Here is a 21,219-nt window from a genome sequence, read left to right on the forward strand (position 1 = left end):
CCTCCTCCATAGGCTTTGCATCTAGCTCAGACATTTCTGGAAGAGTTGGGATGAGGTTGTCAAGTTCAGATTGTATTGTACACTTATGCAAATAAAGACTTGAGTAGTGTTCCACCCATCCGGACATCTGCAGCTTTTTGTCTGTGATCACCTGTCTATTTAAATGCTTCAGTGGGGCAACTTTGGTAATGTTTGGTTCAAGTGCTTTCTTCAGCCCATCATACATGGCTTTTAGGTCACCCAAATCAGATGTCTTTTGAATATTAGAACATAGGTAAGCCCCATACTTATTCGCACACCGCCTGGTTCTCTCTGAAGAGAATCCTGACCTTCCTGCTCATATGTTCTTCATCAGTAATGACATGTTGGGGCGTATTGGATTGTAATAGGGCCATACAGATCATTGCTGCGACCCCTGTTCTTTAGTGGCAACAAAATTTGTACCAAGCAGGATACCAGAAAGGGTTAAAGAGTCCCACGCCGAATGACCAGCTCAGCCTCTAGAAGCACATGAGAAAAGGATATAATTGTAATTAGGACTATACAGTGCTGGTTAACAAACCTGCTGGTGGGTCCCAGAGCTCCCAGACAGTGCTGCTGCTGCTACCCTGGCAGCAGTGACACCCAGAACCACAGGCTCTTTGTCACTACCCAGTACACTCCAGGCAGCACTGAAGTCTGGGATGTGGGGCATGCTGTGGTCCAGACAGTGCTGAGGGTTCGCTACCACAACTCTCCTGCCCAAGGCTCCACCTGGGAGCAAGGCTCCTCCCTTCCCTACATTGCCCTGGGATCCACCCAGGCTGTCAGCCCTGCTGTTAGTTAAACTAGGACTTTGAAATGCAAACCTGTGTTGTTAGAAATTAGAGTTAGTACTAATCTGATGTGTTTACTTACATCTTATAGATGGTAACTGTGTGAGCAGACATTTCCTCTCTGTCACTGTAACTGATGATTCCTCATAAAAAGGAAACATTAACATTAGATAAATATTGGGTGAGATAATGTTATCAAAATGTGTCTTTAAAGTAAGCTGCTTAATGGGCAATTTAAAGTGTGTTAATTACCTGATGTTTAATTACCATGAATTTACATCAAAAATTATTGTTTTCTCCAAGGCCAATAGGCTGCTATAAAGGTATAAAGCCTCTTTGAAAAGGATCCTTTTTATCTCATATTACTGGGGAAAGCTGCAAGCCAAAAGAAATGAGATCCAAGGATATCCTGAGCTCCTTTAATGGACATTGACTTAGGGCCTCACATCTGCTTGAGGTTTCAAAACCTAAGCCACAAGGATCGAGGTCCCACTCATTAGCTGGAATCACATGGCTATGGATTTTGGAGTATAAACATGGACTAAATTCTAAAGGAACATTTGCAACTAATAGTTCACCATTTCTATTAGATAACTGAACCTCAAGAATTGAACTTATGTCTGTACGAATACTGATCTTTTAACCAACACACTCTCATTTTTCTTATTTAAATATCATATCTGAAGAAGTGGGTCTGCCCCTCGAAAGCTCATCACCTAATAAATTATTTTGTTAGTCTTAATGTGCTACAGGACTGTTGGGGTTGTTTGGTTGTTTGTTTTCTGTGAAGATACAGAGTAACACAGCTACCTCCCTGTGACTTTTAACTGCCATTCCTGTAACCCACTCAGCACTTCCGATAAAAACCAAAGATACAGTTAAGAAAGAATAAGGCTTTATCTAAATATGAAAATGGTGGAAACAACTGGTTTTAGTAATAAATAAAATTGTAAAATGCTAACTGAGCATACATTTTTATCAGTTCAGATTGAACTTCTCTAGTACAGCACTCACTCATCAAGCAACATCTGCTATCCGCAATCTGGCATGATTTTCGTTTGCTGGATGACCACTTACCATGGGTTTGGCCAAGTGTCCTGCATTTCCATAATTTTTTTTTTACAGACACCAGTCCTGGCTCCCAGTGTTCTGTGCTGTTATTATCTCTACTTTGCCCCTAAATGTCATCTAAGACCCCAGTAAGCAGTGGAAGTGTTGGTAATGCCACTAGACAATACTGACCACCCCTACTCCAGCAAATTCTCTCATCAGGCACTGCTTAGGTCACAGGGGTGCCAAACTAGAGAGGTTCAACCTGTAGTTAGCTTTCTTATGTAATAAAGCAGATTTCTCCCTTAAGTCAGTGAGTTGCAGAGCTAGCTGGTTTCACAAGACCCAAGATCCAAACATTCATAAAAGCCTACTGTTCTTCAGAGGTGCTGGAACTATTTTTAGTATGGGGCTGCTAAGCTGCTCCCTCCCCTACACCTGTTTGCACCCCTCACTGCCCAGGCTGGGGTCACCCCAGGGTTGCCAACTCTCCCAGGCTGGATGGACTAGGTGTTACTGCCACATTGGACTGTATCCAGTTCTTCCAGTCTGGGATAGCTGGCAACCTAGCTACAGCCAGAGGTGGCTGGAGAGCTCCAGGGTGGCTGCAGCACCTCGAGTGGCAGGAGAGCCTGCAGGGCTGGTGGCCTGGACCCTGGGGATGGTGGGCAGAAGGACACTGGGGAGGTGTCAAAGCCGGCTGGGCCATGGGACTCTGAACGGGCTGCCAGGTCAGCAGCAGGGATGGCCTCTGGGCGCTGGAAAGCTGGGTGTAAAACCTAGGGGTGCTGCAGCACTCTCTGCAGCCCTATTTTCTGTGCCTATGCTGCTCTTTAAAAGATTTCCACAGCACATGGATCCAGAGTGCCTTTCTTCACACACAGTTATACTTCAACCAGCTTTTGTCTCTCTTCATTGCCAGAGTGATCTCGGGCCTGCTGTAATGTTCCTTTTCATCTCCGGTAATTTCTGTTTCTTGAAATTTTCTTTGGTAGTTTTCCATTCACTGTGTTTGGGATGCATCAAGGATAGAAAATAGAACCTTGCATTACCTCACCAGCTGACTAGAGATGGGCATCAACTTCCTTTTGTTTGAATGGGTCACTACTGAGACACACAACCTTCTGAAGATCAATTTACAAGACTATAAAAGGTGCTTCCAGTATAATGCATTTCTCCTTAACTGTTCTCCATATACACATCTCACAATGATTATGAATCACTACACATTATAAGCTTCCTGTACAGACTTCTTGTTACTCTTTATGGATAAATATTCTGTAAAACATGTTTAGCACTGTGAGTTAGTGAGGTCTGAGGTGGGAGTTATTTGCAAAAAACATGGGAGTTTTTGCAAGGAGATCTCTGTGTCATGGTATTTCTGCAAGGAAATACTCCATCCTAGCCCATCTTCTCTATGGTATCCTATTGTGAAGTTATAATGCTAGATTTATATCATCAAATTCATTGCCACAGCAGAAGATGGGCCTAGACCCTATTCTTATTGAAGATAGTAGGGGCTTGCCATTGATTTCAATAGGAGAAACAGCAGGTCCAAAAATCTCTCACATCCATTATTTTAACTTAAATTCAGGAATAAGCAGAAGGGGACACTGGGCTATGGTTTAGAAAGGGTTTTTCTAAACATCAAATTCATACTGTCAAGGAAATTTCCAACTTTTCTCCAGCACCTTTCAATCTACTCACACAGCCTCCATTGCTGTAATAATTGTAACAAAATATAATCAGATTTGTCTTCAATGATAAAGTAGATATTTATATTTCATAATAATTTCTCAATAATATTCTTTTAAAGCTGAGACAGTAAATGTTTGGTCTTTCAGCCCACTAATCTAATTTCAAATGCCACCAGGATATTTAGTCAATTTATTGACAAAGGTGTAATTTTAATAATTATTCTGATTACACATCTTCTGCTTTCTCAGTAGTGCAGATAAGAATTGCAAATTCCAGAACCTTCATTAAAATTTATATTGCTCATGAGAGGCATTTCTTAGTTTCAGAATGTTTCAATACAGAGTCCAAACACAGAAATCATTCTGAGTGCCCTAACAAGTAATTGAGTGACTAAGAGTACAAATATTGAATAATATTGTTTATAAATAAGTTCCTTCATTACTTTCAGATCATTAGACCATCTGCAGTTTTCCCTTCAATGCTTACTTTTTGTATTTGCTAAACTTACCTTTCCTATTATCAACCGAACATTTATCTCTTTACTCTGGAGTTTTATTGTCTCCGTTGCATTTTGTCTTGTTTTTATGTTATGGGGCATACAAATATTGACAGCATAGTAAAATGTAACTTGTGGGAATTATGCTGCTTAGCTAGAGCTTTAGCCCCTAATGCTCAGAGACTGTCAGATTTTATAAACTACCCACTGAACCTCTCTAATCTGGAACTCTCTCGTCTGGCAACATCCATAATCCTGCATGATTTTAGTTTGCTCAATGGCCACTTACCATGGGTGTGGGCAAGTTTCCCATGGTCTCATAAAGTTTGTTTCCAGCCACCAGTCCTGGCTCTGTGTTCTGCGCTGTTACTTAGCTGTAATTTACACCTAACTGTGTTCTAAGAGCCCAGTAAGAAGTGGAAGTGCTGGTAATACTATTAGACAATATGGACCTCCTGTGGTCTGAAAAATTCTGTCGTCTGGCACCAAACAGGTCCTGAGAGTGCCAGATTAGAGTGGTTAAACCTGCAGAAAGAGTTTGTTTTGGTGAATTGGCTCTGGAAGCAGGGCTTTCACTAGTGATCAGCAATTTGTGTTTAAATTCTATTTTAAGAGCCCCTGCATACTGTGGTACAGCTGAGTGTAAATTCCAGGGCTATTTTATCTAGGTTAGAGAATGGAAGATTTTGGCAGTAGTACAATCAGAATCAGTACAATAAACACTGCATATTTATTTTGATAGTAACTTCCATTCATTTTAGGGTGTCCCCACAGTTCAGCTTTTATTGTGCTACTAATTTTTGTATTGATAACACTTAGTTGCTGTGTAGAAACTGTCAGCGGGAAGCGAGAGGTTTTGGCTGCTGGATAAGGGGCAGAGAGGAAGATTTGGGTACTAAAAAAGGCTTGAGATGCGGATTGGAATTGTGGGATAAACCTATTACTTGTATGTTTCCACTAAAAAGATCATCGGTAAGCTATTTAGACATTTAATTTTCCATATTGTTTTCCTAGATGTCAAAGTTAACACCCTAAGGAGCAACGAAGGGTCCCTGTGGCACCTTATAGACTAACAGAAAAGTTTTGATCATGAGCTTTCGTGAGCACAGACTCACTTCATCAGATGCTGGTCTTGGAAATCATTTCCAAGACCAGCATCTGATGAAGTGAGTCTGTGCTCACGAAAGCTCATGCTCAAAACTTTTCTGTTAGTCTATAAGGTGCCACAGGACCCTTCATTGCTGTTACAGATCCAGACTAACACGGCTACCCCTCCGATACTTGACACTCTAAGGAGGTGAATGAAGGTAGTTCACACTTCTTAGAGCTATCTTGCACAATGTCTGCAGGCTTAGGCAGAGGTCAGTGCATCTCTTTGTATTTGGTTCACATTTTAAGACTTAAACACAACCAAACTGGCAGCAAAGGTAGATTCCAGTGGAATCACAGATGATGTGAGACCCTGCATTGAAGCAGCATGCATATGGTACAGGAAGTAGTGTTAGGGAATTTGTTAGTTGGCACCTTTCCCTTAAAGGTGGTGTACTGCTGCAGGTGATATCTCTCGAACAAGATATAAACTGAAGAGTCTTATTTATAGTCATTAAATACCCCCAGCACTTATTGAAAACCCTGGTGTCATTCATGGACAAATTCTAGGGGCCAAATGTTCTGTTGGTGTAAATACCATAGTTCCATCAATTCCTCTGGAGCGATGCTGATTTACACCAGCTAAAGATCTCTCCCGTGTTGTGTTCATAAATTCCACCTGCAATTATCTTTTGGCTACAGAATTATTCACTTGCTGTCATGTTCCTGTGCTGTAGCTCTCCACAGAGTTGACTCGCCACCTATAGTGTACATATCAGTTGAACATGCTTGGGAACTAAATGTTCTATGTTACTAAGAAATATCATTAACACTTTGTGCTGTGGGAAGACATGTCAAAAACTAAACTGCCCTGGAGTGCAAAAAGTAGCCTTGAGAATGTTTCTAGAGAACTCTGTGGGTGACTGTAACCCTTGAGCCACTGAAGTTCAGCATTCTTCAAATCCATTTGAGTCTCCTCCCAAGACTATCTTCTGCCTTTTGATTTTACTGTGAGGCAAAAGATAGAAGGTTGCAGGACCATTGTTTGATTAGTAGTTCTGCATGTCACAACAGATTCCACATGCTGAAAAATTCACAATAAGAAGCTATAGATGAAAAATTACAATGTTTTTCCAAATGAAACATGATATGTCATTTTAAGTGTGAAAAGTCAATATGTATTTTGGTTAATTAGCTGAAAATACAATGGTGATTTCTAGCTTCCCTTCAGACGCTCTGTGAAACCAGTCTATGTTGCAATGCTTGGCCTGCAGCACTTCTATTTATAGCTCTCATGGAGCAGTCTTAAATTGCTTATTTTCTGTTTACTAAAGTCATCCAGTTTGTTGCCATGGAAACGGTGGCAAGTGCCACAGCTTAACTGTTTTATTAAATGGATTGAAAGTACAGCTGCAAAACTTGAAGGGGCAGCATGTCAGTTTTTATCCAGGACTCCAGCTGCCCTAAATACCACTTTATAATATATATGACATTAACTATTATGGTCCAGGTTCTAATTTCAGTTATAATGGTGCAAATCTTGTGTGTCTTTTTTCAGTAGAGATACTTCTGATTTTATTGTAGTGGGACCCAAATCAGGACCTGTCATTAAAAAATTACACTGCTGTCAAATTTCAGTGAGTGTTTTATATTTGAATGAAACAATTACTGATGATATTCCATTCCTCTTGGTAAAACACTTGCTCACAGTTGTATTTGTGTAAGGCTTTTAGAAGAATATTATTTGATTACTTATAGCAATCTCATTCTTTTTGAATCAGTGCATTCTATTAGCATAACATCGAGAATCAGAGGGAAGCTAATGTCTTTATCAAACATTAGTTTTCCAAGAACTATAATTATGAACAAACTTTGTACATTTACGTAACTAGCACTTCTGAAATTCAGGGCTCTTAACAATCTTGCCTCCTATTGACTTTAGTAAAAGATGTGATGATCAGCATCTCAGAAATTCAGGCTAGTTTAATTAGGTCTGTCTCCATGGATTTGGAGGCCTAACGTCAGTTATTCAAGTTAGAAAATCTTGGCTGTAAAGCTTTGGAGATGTAGTTGATTATAGACTGTGTCTTGCCATTGAGCATGATCAAGTTAAAAACAAAGGTCTTGTTTCCATGCACATAATTTTTGATGGAAAAAATCAAAAAGCCATTGTGCAGACCCCAAAAATAATAAGAGCAAAATAAGAATAGCTATGTAGTTACACACTTAAATATTTAATTAGTAACTCTCTCTACTATATCCAAACCAAACAGCTTCAAGAACCGCTGACATTTTGGAAGCAAATATGGGATTGTTTTTTCCAGTAAGCATTGTGATTGATGGGGTAGCTTGCTGGTGTCATTTAATGCTGACTAGTTCCATAATGTGATGTCTTGTATTTGAGTTCAAAGCATTTTCAGTGAATAAAAGCCTGTGGACCAAAAGAAAATAGCAACTTACCTTAGAAATTTTTTGAGGCTAGTACACAGGGAAAGATACTAGAAGATACTTAAATTTCATACCAAAAATGGCCTTTTTTAAAGAAAAAAATGTTCTTGTGTTTGGTGAGCTAAAAAAACAAAAACCATTTGCAGGACATTTGATATCACTGGAGTTACTGCTCAAAGAAAAAGACACTATGCAGATTTGTTTGACTTACCTAAACTTCCTTTCTTTTTCTCCTTTCTTAGGGTCCACCTTCATTTGCAACACCCACATAATCCCAGTGAAAAATCAAGAGGGAGTAGCTATGATGTTCATTATTAACTTTGAGTATGTAACAGATCATGAGAATGCTGAGTCTCCCGAAAAGTTCAATCCAATATTGCCAGCCAGATTTGTAAACCGTAAGTAAGAGGGGAGGAGGGACGGAGCAGGCAAAGAGATAATGCTGTCATATGTTACTGTTGGTTTCATTACAGAACAATTTATCCAAGTTATAACTTCAGAGATTATAAATTAAAACCATATCAATGGAGTTAAATGCTAGTAGACTCTTGACAAGACTCAGCACTTCTTGTATAACAGTGGTAAAATTTAACTTAGGTACCTCTTTTAATTACAGGTTTCTGCTTATTGCTAAAATAGAGTATTTCAGTTTGACACATTTCAGCAAAAATTGATCACAAATATGAGCTGAACTACAAAAATAACCCAGCCAAAACCACATTAACCCCAAATATTCTACTTCAACGAAGAGATGGTATTTTACCATACATCTAGGGAAACTGAAAGTAAATCTCAGAAAACACTTCCTAACCAGAGCCAAGAGAGATTAATGCAAAAAAAGTCCATGAATATTAGTTCAGATCTTTAAGGGCTTGATTTTATGAGCAACTCATCTGTTGATTTTGGTTTTAACAGGATAAAACCCTATATTAATATACATGTCTTATGTTTTCATTCTGCAAACATTTGAATTTTACTGAAATATCAGTGGAAAGTTAATTTAACAGCTGAATCCAACAGTATTCCCCTAAATTAAATGTTCGAATTTCCATGCACAAGTATTCAAACAAGAAGTACCAACATGCTCATCCAATCAGAAAATAATAACCCATAAGTCAAATATTTTAAAGATGCACATCAAATGCATGTAAGAAATCATGAACCATTTGCAGATTGCCTGAGAGCACCAAAAGAAGAGGTTACATTCATCAAAAAAAAAACGTTAATTGGGAATCATTTACTTATTCCTAACTGTGAAGGCTATTAGGCTGTGAAATAACTCTGCAAAGGAGGCAATGGAAGCCCCATTGCTTGACACATTTAAACCTGGATTTCAAAGCAATAGGAGATACACTGTGGAGAGCAAACCTACTCAGTCAGATAGAAGGACGCAATGGATAACCTAATAGGTGTTGAGTCTCTCTTACTCCCAGGAGTCCATGAATAATGTTACTTTTACATGCTAAGGAGTCAGAGTCACAATCTGTTCCACAGTTAAATCTCATGGCATGTTGATGTATTGCTGAAACAGCCCCTGGCTTCTATGCATAATGGCATGTTTTATTTCATAACAGTTTTAATGTATTCTGGCACAGTATGTCAGCCTGACCCAGCATTGGACAAAAGAACATAGTTGCTGTTCATCAGGGAGAGTGTAATACATGACTGAGGAGGGCTTTAGGAAGGCAACAACAAAACCCTTTATTTCTACTACTCAATTATTTTATTTTGGGGAGCTCCGGCCTTCCCTTTTCTCAAAAGGAAATGCACACAAAGACACTTGAGGAGCCATAGTTCCATACCATCCTCCTTCAGTAGCAGCAGCCTGATGCATGAAAGTCAGATTCTCCTTAAGAAAAGGTAGTGAAGATTCAACAAATCTGAGGCCCTACTAGGTGTTCCCTATTTTCCCCACAATATAGCCACTCCTTCATCCAGGAATATGGTTACTCCAACACAGCAGTAATCATAGAATCTTAGGGCTGGAAGAGACCTCAGGAGGTCATTGAGTCCAGCTTCCTGCCCAAAGCAGGATCAACCCAAAATAAACCATTCCAGCCAGGACTTTGTCAAGCTGGGACTTAAAAACCTCCAGGGATGGAGATTCCACCACCTATCTAGATAACGCATTTCAGTGCTTCGTCGCCCACCTGGTGAAATAGCTTTTCCCAATATGATGTTGTGAACCCTCTGATTAGGCTGCACACAAGTGCTGGTGCTCAGAGTCATAGGCCCCCAGTTATTCCTTTCTATACTAAATATGCTGCAACGGAATAATAGCTCCCTATTCCTTTCCCTTCTATCCAGGCCATTGCCCTGTAAAACACGGTTATGGCTGTAGTTGGGATCCAGTAGCTAAATAGTTGGAGGAGACTTACTTCTCTGCTGTGTGTAGTGGAGCTGTTCAGAAAATTTCCACTGAAATGTTTTGTATTGGAAAATCTGAATTCAATCAAAAGTAAAACATTTCATGGAACAGCATCACCTTTGGTGGAAAATTCATTTCAAAATGAAAATTTGACAAGAAAAGTTTTGATAAGGTCAGAGTATTCTGTATCAACCTTTTGAGAACAGAATATTGAAATTTTTCATTTCAAAATAACTTTTTTCAATTTATATGATAAAATGGAATATAAGAGAAAAACTAATGAAATTGCATTCATATGTCTTGAAATATTTTGAAACGTTTTGTTTGTTCCTATCTGAAACAGAAGAAATTTTGAAATTTTACCACTTCCCCAAACCAAAAAATCCAGTTCTGGTAGAGTTACATGTGGCTACTGTGTAGCTTTCCTGGCCCATTTTCTGGAACACCTGCATGGCTGTGTCTACACTAGCTCTCTACTCTGAAGGGAGCATGGTAAGTAGGGTGTCAGGAGATTATTATATGCGCTGCATATGCAGCACTTCATTAAGCTAATTCTCCCCCACGGCAACTTCAAAGTGTTGAACTTCAAAGTGCCGGCTTGTGTGGAGCCGCAGCTAACCCGCTGGTACTTCGAAGTGCCTGGGCAACCTTAAAATCCCTTTACTCCTCAGAATTTGTCCCCAGACAAAGCTTTGTCCCCAGAGTCTGTCTGGACCATTAAACACTTTGAAAATTGCCTTTAGCATTACACCTAATGGGCCAAAGGGACTTGGAGTGGCAAATAACTTACCTAACTCTTTCTGGATAGATGCCAAGGAGGGGCTGGAACATCACCGCAAGTATAAGGGCAGCGTAGGCATAGCTAAGTGGTCCTATACTGCTTCAGCACTCCTACAAAGCCCAGTGCAGGGAACTGAGGGATTGTAATGCACAAGGCTATGGCAATTCTGGATTGCTCCTGATTAAAGCTACCTTTGATCACTTCCCTCTAGGCTGTGCCCTTGGTGCTGCATCTCTTAGAAATCCAGCACAGAACCTCATCCATTATCTGTCATGATTTATGTTGTGGTGAAAAAGTACAACAAGCTTGACATTGCTGTAACACCTGTGAGTCATTGCAAAGTCAAGAGATTTTATTCCGTTTTGCGAGCTGCCCCCTGCCATAATGTCTCCATTAAGAGTTGAGGAAGAATGTTGTGAGCGTAATACAATAATTGGATGGGTTGTAAGTGCACAGAATGGATAAATTCTTCCTTCAGTGACACTTGCATGAGCCCCACTGAAATCAATAGTGTTGTTTGGCTATTACTGTGGAGGGATAATTGCCCATCACTTAAAACTAGCCGACTACCTATGATTACTGCTAGCCAAATGGGGCCTGGTAATATTTATGAAAAATGTTCTTTACTTTTCCTTCTTTTAAATACAATCAGACCAACCTGTATTTTTGTTTTTGATAAAGTACATTTCAAGAGAAAGTTAAACTTTTACAGAAATATTATCTTTAAAATCCCGTGAGGAGGTACAGTAAAAGTGATACGAATTATGTCTGTGAGCGTCCAGGTCCTTCAGTTGGCCAGGGGGCAGGGAGCAGGACTAAGAAGGCAGTTGCTTCAGGCGCTTTAAATCACCACCGCAGCCCCGTGCCAGAGAGCTGGGCCATGCGCTATGGGCAGCACTATGGGATGGGGTGCGCATTGTGGACCTGCTGCCATCTGTCCCAGCTCTTCCAGTCTTGGCCCCGCCCCTTCTCGGAGTGCAGATGCTGTCTGCTCCACAGCTTCCAATACTATTCTGCATCCATTTTATGCAGGGTAGGGCTTTGGGTGTCTTGAGTGTTATTAGCTTTACTATTAGTTTTCAAAATCAATTTTGTATTGTCAGAATAAAATAGCACTGCTGACTTCTGCCCAGTGTGGCTATAAACGTAACATGGGGGTGGGGGATAGAATGGTAATAAGAAAAGTAGTGTCCTCCTCCTCCCAAAATGCCTGTTATTTATCTACAATACATCAGCACATATGCTTAGAAGTGTTCTGTGTGGCCGTATTGTTGGCATCTGTTCCACTTCACTCAGCCTGGTCCCCAGCCAACCATTTCTGTGACCCTTCTATACCCCCTCCCACAGATGGAGGATTTTGGCTCCCTGCCACACCAGTCCTAGGAATCCCGACACACTCCATTTCAGCTCCTTTATGCATTAACTCCACTGAAGCCTTTACCACTCCATTTGATCACCATGTCCCTTTCCTATGGAGCACCTGTACTGGCCATCTCTCATGAGCAAGCTCCAACAATTAGTTTGGCTGTTTCTCCTCATGCCTCCCCAGACATCTATGAATTTCCTTTTTGATACTGGCCAAAAACATGTCAGCTCCCAAGCTGACTAATGGACCCCATCTTCCCTAATTAACTCTGGTGCCCCATATGCTTTGCCAGGGCAAGACCCCTACAGGATCCAGGTATTAGTTTGCTGATCCTAAAAGCTCCAAAAATGTTACAAGAAAAGTGGCCTTGAACAAGACCACCTCTGCTCCACAATGACATAGTATCTCTTGGATTCACACCAGATCCCTACACCTATTAACAGTGATGAAACAAAATTCATCCTTCCTAGAGTCAGTGCTTCCAAACTATCCTGGTGGAAACCTCCAAACTAAAATCCCACTACCAGGGTTTGGGTAAATGTTCAGTCTACTGACAAATATAAGGGCCAATAGGCAAATGGAAATGGTAGATTGCACCAGTTGCCAGCTTACCAATGTGCGCACTGAAATTGCATACAACCATTAAAATATCTCTTACAACCCTGCGACCTTCTTGGAGCCCCCAGTCTCTGTGCTGCCCTGATAGTCAACACTTGCCAAGGCTCCGTAGAGCTACCAGCATTCATTTGGGTTCTGTGCAGGCTCCTGGTGCCAGCTCACAAAATCCGTTCATCTGAAAATAACACAGTACACTGCTATGCTATTGCCAACCCCAGGAACACATCGGGAACAGAAAAGCTTAAACAGTGTGGTATAAATTTCCTCACCAAACTCATAAATCGGCATGACCTGGAGGACTGGAAATCGATAATGTCCCACTGCCATGACACAACAGAAACACAGCCTGTTATTAGCAAACTCCAATCCCGACATGACCACTACAACCATGAGGGAAAAAATCCAGATATGTTGCATCCTTCCCTATCCCTTTCTTAATCCAGATAGAGAGACATTTCTGGGTGCACCAACTGCCATGGTATACAGTACCCCAAAGCCTGTACTTCCCAAAGCATCCTAATGGAACTTTAAATCTGCCTCAGGCACCTATTCCTCCCTCCACAGTCCATTAAAATGGCCCAGCAACTGTTCTCACTCCCCTGACAAACCATCCTTCCTCTCCCTAATAACTTACAAAATGTGGAGGTTTAGGTATGTCTCTGGTAACCTCTGCAAGCCAAGGACACAATGTCCATCCCAGTGCTAGGAGCCAGCGGGCAAAAATAAGATGCCCAACAATAGCTTTCAAGCCAGAGAGTGTAACTTTCATGGTCACTCTTCCCCCTCTAATAAAGCACTGTAGCTTCTGCCACTTTTCCTCAGGAAGTCACTCTATAGACACCAGCATAGGTCAGCATAGTGGAATGCCCCTCCAATTTAACTCTATTAGGGTTACACTGAGTTTTTTAGCCGGGACTGAATGGCATCCATCTGACTAACATACTTCTCTGAATTTGCCCTGACTATGAACAATGTCAGCTAAGTAATGCACCACCTGCTGTAAACCATTTTCCCACATCACTGCCCAATGAATCATCATGTTAAATTTCTCAAATGATGAGCAAGGTATTGCACATCTCATGGGCATAGCTTTCTCATAATGAAAATGTCTTTGAAAAGGAACCACAAAAGGTTAAAGACAGAAGGATGCATTGGCAGCAGTAACAAAACAGACACAATATTGCACTTGGCCACAAGACTTAACCATGAACACAGCTACATCGACAGATGAATAGCACAGAGGAAAAAAATGCGGAGTCTATGCCATCGTTTACTGTGTTACCATGTGGATAATACAGGTGGTAAATTAAATGATAATCAACCTGCACTTTCTTAGGGTATGTCTACAAAGCAGTCTTATTTCAAAATAAGCTATTCTGGAATAGCTTAGTTTAAAAGAATGCTACCACACACAAAGGCTGCATCCACACTAGCACGTCCTTTCAGAAAATCAAGCCCACTTCCGAAAGAACAAGCAGAGCATCCACATGCAAACTGTGATCTTGTGAATTCCATTCAACAGAATGCAACACTTCTTCCGGAGGCCCTCTTCCTCTCCCAGATAGGGAAGAATGACTTTTCCCCCAAAGATTGTTTTGGAAAAAAAGCACGTGTAGATGCTGCGTGGGTCCTTTGTTTGAAATTCCTTACTGAGAACCCCCCTATAGAGACCATTTGCAGCACTGGATGGAAATAATTCACTTTCACACCTTTCCCCAGCAACCTCCATCTGGTCCTATTCACCCCAGCCATGTCACTCTCCCATTGCAATCCATTTGTTCAAATGTCCTAGCCCTGGAGGTCTCTACCGTTTGTGAGCATTGAAGTGCTGGGAGTGGGGGACTAGTCTGAAAATAATTGCTTGGATTACTTCAATCCATTCTTCATTGCCTTTCCCACATGTAAACACGGGTGCTTCACCAGTGGGTGTGTTTGCTTCCTTGGGAGTCAGTCTATTTGGCAGAACGCCCTGTGATCCACCAGCCCTGGTCTTGAGTTCAACCCTTTACCTGTGAGATTAGGATCTCATCCCCCAGTCTTCCATGGTCCCATCCTATCACAAGCAGAGTGTGCAACTCTCATCTTTCCATCCCTGTTCGCTGTAACCCACCTGTTATGACTCACTGGAAATAGGGGTACCTGTCCCTTCTCCTGGAATCACCAGTCTGCTATGGCCTCATACCAAGGGCTATGAAACTTCCTGCCCTTTGCTTTCTGCTACATAACACCCACTTCTGCCTCTGTGGGCTGAAATGGGGACTCCTCTTTCATGGAAGGAAAGATTACCTTAAGCATCTTTATGTTCCCACACTAGTGGCCAGGCACTAGACTTATATATGGCTGCTTTAATCAACACTCAGAGCATCAGTGGCCATTCTGGCTGTCTGAATGTAGCCCAGTTGGGACATATTTTCCCTTGATCATGCCTGCTATGCAGTTGAGAATAGGAGCAGGCACAGAGCTGAAGAAAAGAAATCCTGGAACTTTTATGTTTAGAAGAGACAGATGATGAAAGAGTAGGCAATGGAGAAAAATAAGGTAAAGGGTAAGGGAGAACACTAAGAAAGAGAATTAAAAGAATAATGAGATAAGATGATGGTCAATTATATTACCATGGGAATTATCAATATACTTAGGTTGTTTTCTGTTAAAATGTTAGGCAATTTCTTAACACAAATACCTGATTGTGACAGGGTCAACACCCATCTCTTGTGCATAGCCCCTCTGTGTTTGTCCACGTTCTGAATCCTCCAGTGGCACCCCTGCCCTACCCCATCCCCCGTGCTCTGGTATGGGGCTGTATCCCCAGTGCTTACCCCTTGGGGACACTATTTTCCTGCTCCCCAAGGCTCAGGCCTCATCTAGTCCAAGAAGCCACCCAGATGCCTCTGGCTCCCCCAGTCCATACCCCAGTAAGCTGTGTTGTGTTGCCCTTCCCTCAGGAAGCTGGGCATCCAGTCCATCTCCTCCCAGCTCCTAGTAGCTGCTCAGTCCAACAAATCTTACCAACTGTCACCTCTGTTCTGCAACTCTTTTTTATAGACCCCTCCTATGCCCTGATTGGTTGCAGCCTGTGCAGTCACTCTAGCCTGTTTAGAGGCCCTCTTCAGTTCTCCGTTCTGAGACTGGTGTGTCAAAGCCCTGAAATCTCCAGCAGGTGGCCTTTGGGCTCAGTTCACCCTCTCCCATAATTTCCCTCCCCCATAGGAATGGAGTGGTAGTTCTAGAGAGGGTACCCTCCCATTGTACCCCATTTTGCCCCACATTAGCAAAGTTTTCCATCTCAGAGACTTCTCCATCTGGAGGACCCGTCATTGTAGATTTGCTGTGCCCTGATTTACCAGGGTCCTGTTCTTTCAGGTCTCTGCATCTCAGAGAGTCTGTATTAGTCCTTGTCCCTTTCAAGCAAGGCTCTCTCCCCCAGACCTCACTGTATAGAGACCTAGTATCCAGGCTTTGCCCTGGCATCCAGACTCCACTCTCCCAGGTTCTTTTCCCACATGAGGAGTATTCATATTCCCATGTCTCACTTCTGCCTCAGGGACATCAAGGCCTCTGGAATGTCTCACTAAGGCTACGTCTACACGTGAAGCCTACTTCGAAGTAGCTTATTTCGATGTAGCGACATCGAAATAGACTATTTCGATGAATAACGTCTACACGTCCTCCAGGGCTGGCAACATCGATGTTCAACTTCGACGTTGCGCAGCACCACATCGAAATAGGCGCAGCGAGGGAACGTCTACACGCCAAAGTAGCACACATCGAAATAAGGGTGCCAGGCACAGCTGCAGACAAGCTCACAGGGCGGACTCAACAGCAAGCCGCTCCCTTAAAGGGCCCCTCCCAGACACAGTTGCACTAAACAACACAAGATCCACAGAGCCGACAACTGGTTGCAGACCCTGTGCATGCAGCATGGATCCCCAGCTGCGGCAGCAACAGCCAGAAGCCCTGGGCTAAGGGCTGCTGTACACGATGACCATAGAGCCCTGCAGGGGCTGGAGAGAGAGCGTCTCTCAACCCCTCAGCTGATGGCCACCATGGCGGACCCCGCAATTTCGATGTTGCGGGACACGCAACGACTACACGGTCCCAACTTCGACGTTGAATGTCGAAGTAGGGCGCTATTCCTATCCCCTCATGGGGTTAGCGGCTTCGACGTCTCGCCGCCTAACGTCGATGTTAACTTCGAAATAGCGCCCGACACATGTAGCCGTGACAGGCGCTATTTCAAAGTTAGTGACGCTACTTCGAAGTAGCGTGCACGTGTAGACACGGCTTAAGTGTGTCACTGTTTCTACACTGGCCGCATCTACACTATGAGATAAAATCAAATTAATTAATATTGGTTTTGTAACTCTGGAATTTATAAATTTGATTTTGATCATCCTTACCTCCCCACATGCTCCTCACAAAGTCAACTTATTGCTGCCACGCTCCATTGGCAAACATCAACTGTTGCAGTAGTGTATTGTGGGAACTTATCCCACAGTTCCTTCATCCCTTTAGCATTCTGGGTACCCTCACTGGTCTTTGACATCATCTTCCCACATTGCATTTTCCTCAGTCCCCTCCCGTGTTAAGTAAATGTCCTTTTTTCCTTTCAGAGGAAGGAAAAGCAGGGCATCCACAGAGATGAGGGGGGACAGTCAGTGGATGGCCACTTAAGACACACATTTGCTGATTTTTATGAAATCCTTGATAATTCAGTTAACAGAAATCTTTCTTCTATAACTGAATTATCAAGGATTTCATAAAAATCAGCAAATGTGTGTCTTAAGTGGCCATCCGCTGACTGTCCCCCCTCCCGTGATTTCATCTGATCCCTGAAAATAACACAGGGACCCTGAAAAGCTTGAAAGAGTTGCTGAGGGGAGGGTATTTGGCTTTCCAGTGCACTATTCAGCTTCTATGCACAGTCTGTGTTCTCAACTAGTCATCCACTGACTGTACCCCCTCCCTTGATTGCATCCAATCCCTGAAAATAACCCAGGGACAGACTGTATTCTCAACTGGCCCTCCACCTACTGTTCCCTGCATGAAGGGATGCACAGTTAGAATAAAGAGGATAGAAAAATCTGGGAGAAAAGATTTTTGTCTTCCTGCTTCACTACACAGACATTGCCAACTTAGGGGATGGCAGTGAAATCTAATACATTGAACTTATAACTGAAACAATTATCTCAGCTGTTTCGCCTGTGTTTTTGGGGGTGAAAACATGAAGAAAGACAGGAAATGTTAGGAAAAAGATTTTATAACTGAAATATCAAAGAGTTTGCAAAAAGCAGCAAGTGTCTGCAATGGGCAGCAAGCCCCTGAAAATATTTTGGCAGGAGGGGCTGTGGTCTGGGGCTGCAGAGCCAGTTGAAATGTTCCACCATCCCTGAAAATCTTAGCCACAAGGGTAGACATCCTTTTGGCAGCAACAAGCCCCATGGATCCATTACTAGGGGCATGAGGAGGTTCAGTGAGGGGCCAGTTGAAATAGTCCCCCTGAATATCTTAGCCACTGCGGGAGACTTCCCCCTGACAGCAGCAAGTCCCTGAGTAACTTAGCTTCTAGGGGGAGATTTCCCTCTGTCAGCAATAAGTTCCCAAAAACCTTAGACTCTAGGGTACACTTCCACCTGGTGCCAGAAAGGCCCCAAAATATTTTCAGTGGAGGGCCAGTTGAAGTGGTCCCACCCGAATACCTAATCCATCTTATCACTTCTCCCCAGCTACTCCAAGCCCCTAAAATTCTTTCCCACCTTTGGAGCACCAACCACGCAGAAGCCAGGACATGGTGCTGCCTGGCAGCAGGGTCAGCACTGAACAACAGACATCTTTTTACTGGGTTGGTGGCTACCCATGTGATTTGACTGAGTGTGGGAAAGACCCTGACTGTGTGGCAAATGTGGGGGACAGGAGGGGGATATGCACAAATGTGAATTGCTGCAAAGAGGTTTCTCGGACTCTTATGCAAGCACAACTCCCACCACAGCCTTGCTGCCCATGGGCTGTGTCTAGACAAGCCCCAAACTTCGGAGGGGGCATGGTAATTAGGGTGTCGGGAGATTACTAATGAAGAGCTGCAGCGTGTAAGACTTCAAACTGCCAGCTTGTGTGTAGCCGCGGGTCAGCCGAATTTTGAGAAATAAAGGGACTTCGATGTAGCACCGGCACTTTGAAGTACCCACAGCTGACCCGCGACTACACAAAAGCTATCACTTCGAGTTTCACACTTTGAAGTTGCCATGGGTGAGATTTTGACTAATGAAGTGCTGGATATTCACCGCAGTGCTTCATTAGTTATCTCCCCGTCATAATCTTCCCAGGGTCACCCCTTGGTGATCCACTCTCAGTTTACCATACAGCTTGACCCTCAAAGTAGGCCTCAGCTCTTTCAAATGTTCTCTTCCAGTGAGGCCAGCTGAAAACATCTTACCCGCTGTGTGCCCCTCATGGTAGGACCTTTTGGAATTACTCTAGGACTATCTACTGCTGTTGTCGTGCATCCAACAGGAACATCACCCCCTTCCTTAATTGTGCCCCTTATTAATTAGGGGTCAATCCAAAAAGGAAGGGTCTCCACTTCTGGTACCAAAATGCGATGGGGTCAATGCCCACCCTGAGGTCTTCAGCAGCGAGACTTTGGTCTCAGTTGGCCCCCTCATACTAATTTAAAGTTACGCTATGCCCAGACATTGGAACTGAACAGCAAATCCTCTGAGATTAAGCTATTTTTTTCACCAACTAGCCCCACATAAAAGGTATAGCACCAGATACATAGAGATAATTTGTTAATTGGAATAAACAAGGGAAATACAGTAATGGGAAATTGTTGAGAGGGTGAATGGGACAGTTAGGTTCAACATTTACTAGAGAGAAGTACAGGCATCTTAAGAGACTTCTTGTAAGTCTAAGGTTCCTTAAACTGCATTTTCTCTTATTAAAATGGCTTTTTATGGACATGAGCCAATATAGATGGCCACATCAGACTGCAGAAAGGCAGAGCTAACAAGTGATGGGGAAACAAAGGGAACACGGGTCTTTGCCATGTCCCAGGAAAAGAGAAAATTCATCCATACAGCCTGATGCCTTAGTGAGACTTGACAAAACACATATCAAATGCAATTTTGGAAATTCTTTCCCTCTGCCTGAAAGCAGCTATACTTCTAATTGCCTTGTAGATGACTGAGTAAACTGTACCGTGAAAACATCCAAACAATACTTTGTCTGTACTTCTGAAGGTTCTAATCTATTAAAACAAAAATATACTATTTTATGCTGTAGTGCCTTCACATAAATTTCAGGGGCACTGCTGAGAAAACAGATTCTGTAAAATGCTGAGGATCTTTGCATCTATTAGGCTGGGTCCACATTTGCCCCCATTTCAAAGGGGGCATGTTATTCAGGGTGATAGGAGATTACTAAACAAGTGCTTCGGCTACTTAGGCTAATTCTCCCACATGGCAACTTTGAAGTGTCAATCTTCCAAGTGCCAGCATGCGTGTAGCCGCGGGCACTTCAAAGTGCCTGCACTGCTTCGAAGTGCCTTTACTCCTCAAAATTTTGGGTTGCCATCTACAAGGCATCTTTAAATTAATATTCACCACAGCACCTTATTAGTAATCTCCCATTGCCCTGATTAACATGCCTCCTTCGAAGTTGGGGGTAAGTGTAGACAAGCCCTTAAAGATTCATTGAAAGTACTCAGCACACTGCAGATTGAGCCCAGGTAGTCTATCCTATGGTGATTAGATAGAAAAATTTGAGTCTTACTGGATGTATAATAGCATGTATAGAGCATTAAGTGACTAAGTTACTGGGGCAAGGACCCTACCTTTGTTCTCAGGTTGTGTAGTGGTTAGTGTACTTGGACACTAATCCATAACTGTGGCCCTAGAGTAATAAAACTGTAAATAATAATAAAATAATCAAATGGGTGGACTGACTAATGATAGATGAACGTAGCTCACTATTTATAAAGGATTGCCCATGGATTCATTGGTGTTTAATAGCTTCTAGCACATATACAAGAACAAAAAGCAATCAAGTAGCACTTTAAAGACTGATTTGCTCACCTTGATTATCTTTTTCTGATTTGTCCTCCTTGCTTACTGTTTTTGGTTCTCTGTGTCTTAAATATTGAGTCTGCTCTGGTCTGGCTATGGTCTGAAGAAGTGGGTCTGTCCCACGAAAGCTCACCTAATAAACTATTTTGCTAGTCTTTAAAGTGCTACTTGACTGCTTTTTGTTTTGATAGTGTATAGACTAGCACGGCTTCCTCTCTGTTACTATATACAAGAACAAGTTCAGAAACAGCATAAGAAAAGTTAGGATATTAGCAGCGCAATAGCAGTGACAGATCCTTTCAGCTTAGTTGCTTTTCTTTATTTATCCCTGTAAAGTCTCATCGCCTGTTCCCTTTGTTGGCATGACAGTGCTTATGTTGTGGGCATGGTTTTGAAACCTTCCATGTATCATATTGATACATAACTTGCT

At 42.4% G+C, this 21,219-nt stretch overlaps 1 protein-coding gene across 1 annotated transcript in view; it reads left to right on the forward strand.

Moving 5' to 3' along the window:
* The window catches only part of KCNH7 (potassium voltage-gated channel subfamily H member 7), a 353,071-nt gene that overhangs the window by 206,588 nt on the left and 125,264 nt on the right, over nucleotides 1-21,219 (forward strand). Inside the window, exon 3 of the mRNA XM_075001165.1 lies at nucleotides 7,839-7,998. Coding sequence (XP_074857266.1) covers nucleotides 7,839-7,998 — 160 coding nt within the window. The remainder of the gene's footprint in view (nucleotides 1-7,838; nucleotides 7,999-21,219) is intronic.

The sequence above is a fragment of the Carettochelys insculpta genome, chromosome 8 (assembly GCF_033958435.1).
Source record: "Carettochelys insculpta isolate YL-2023 chromosome 8, ASM3395843v1, whole genome shotgun sequence".
In the NCBI taxonomy this organism is placed as follows: domain Eukaryota; kingdom Metazoa; phylum Chordata; order Testudines; family Carettochelyidae; genus Carettochelys; species Carettochelys insculpta.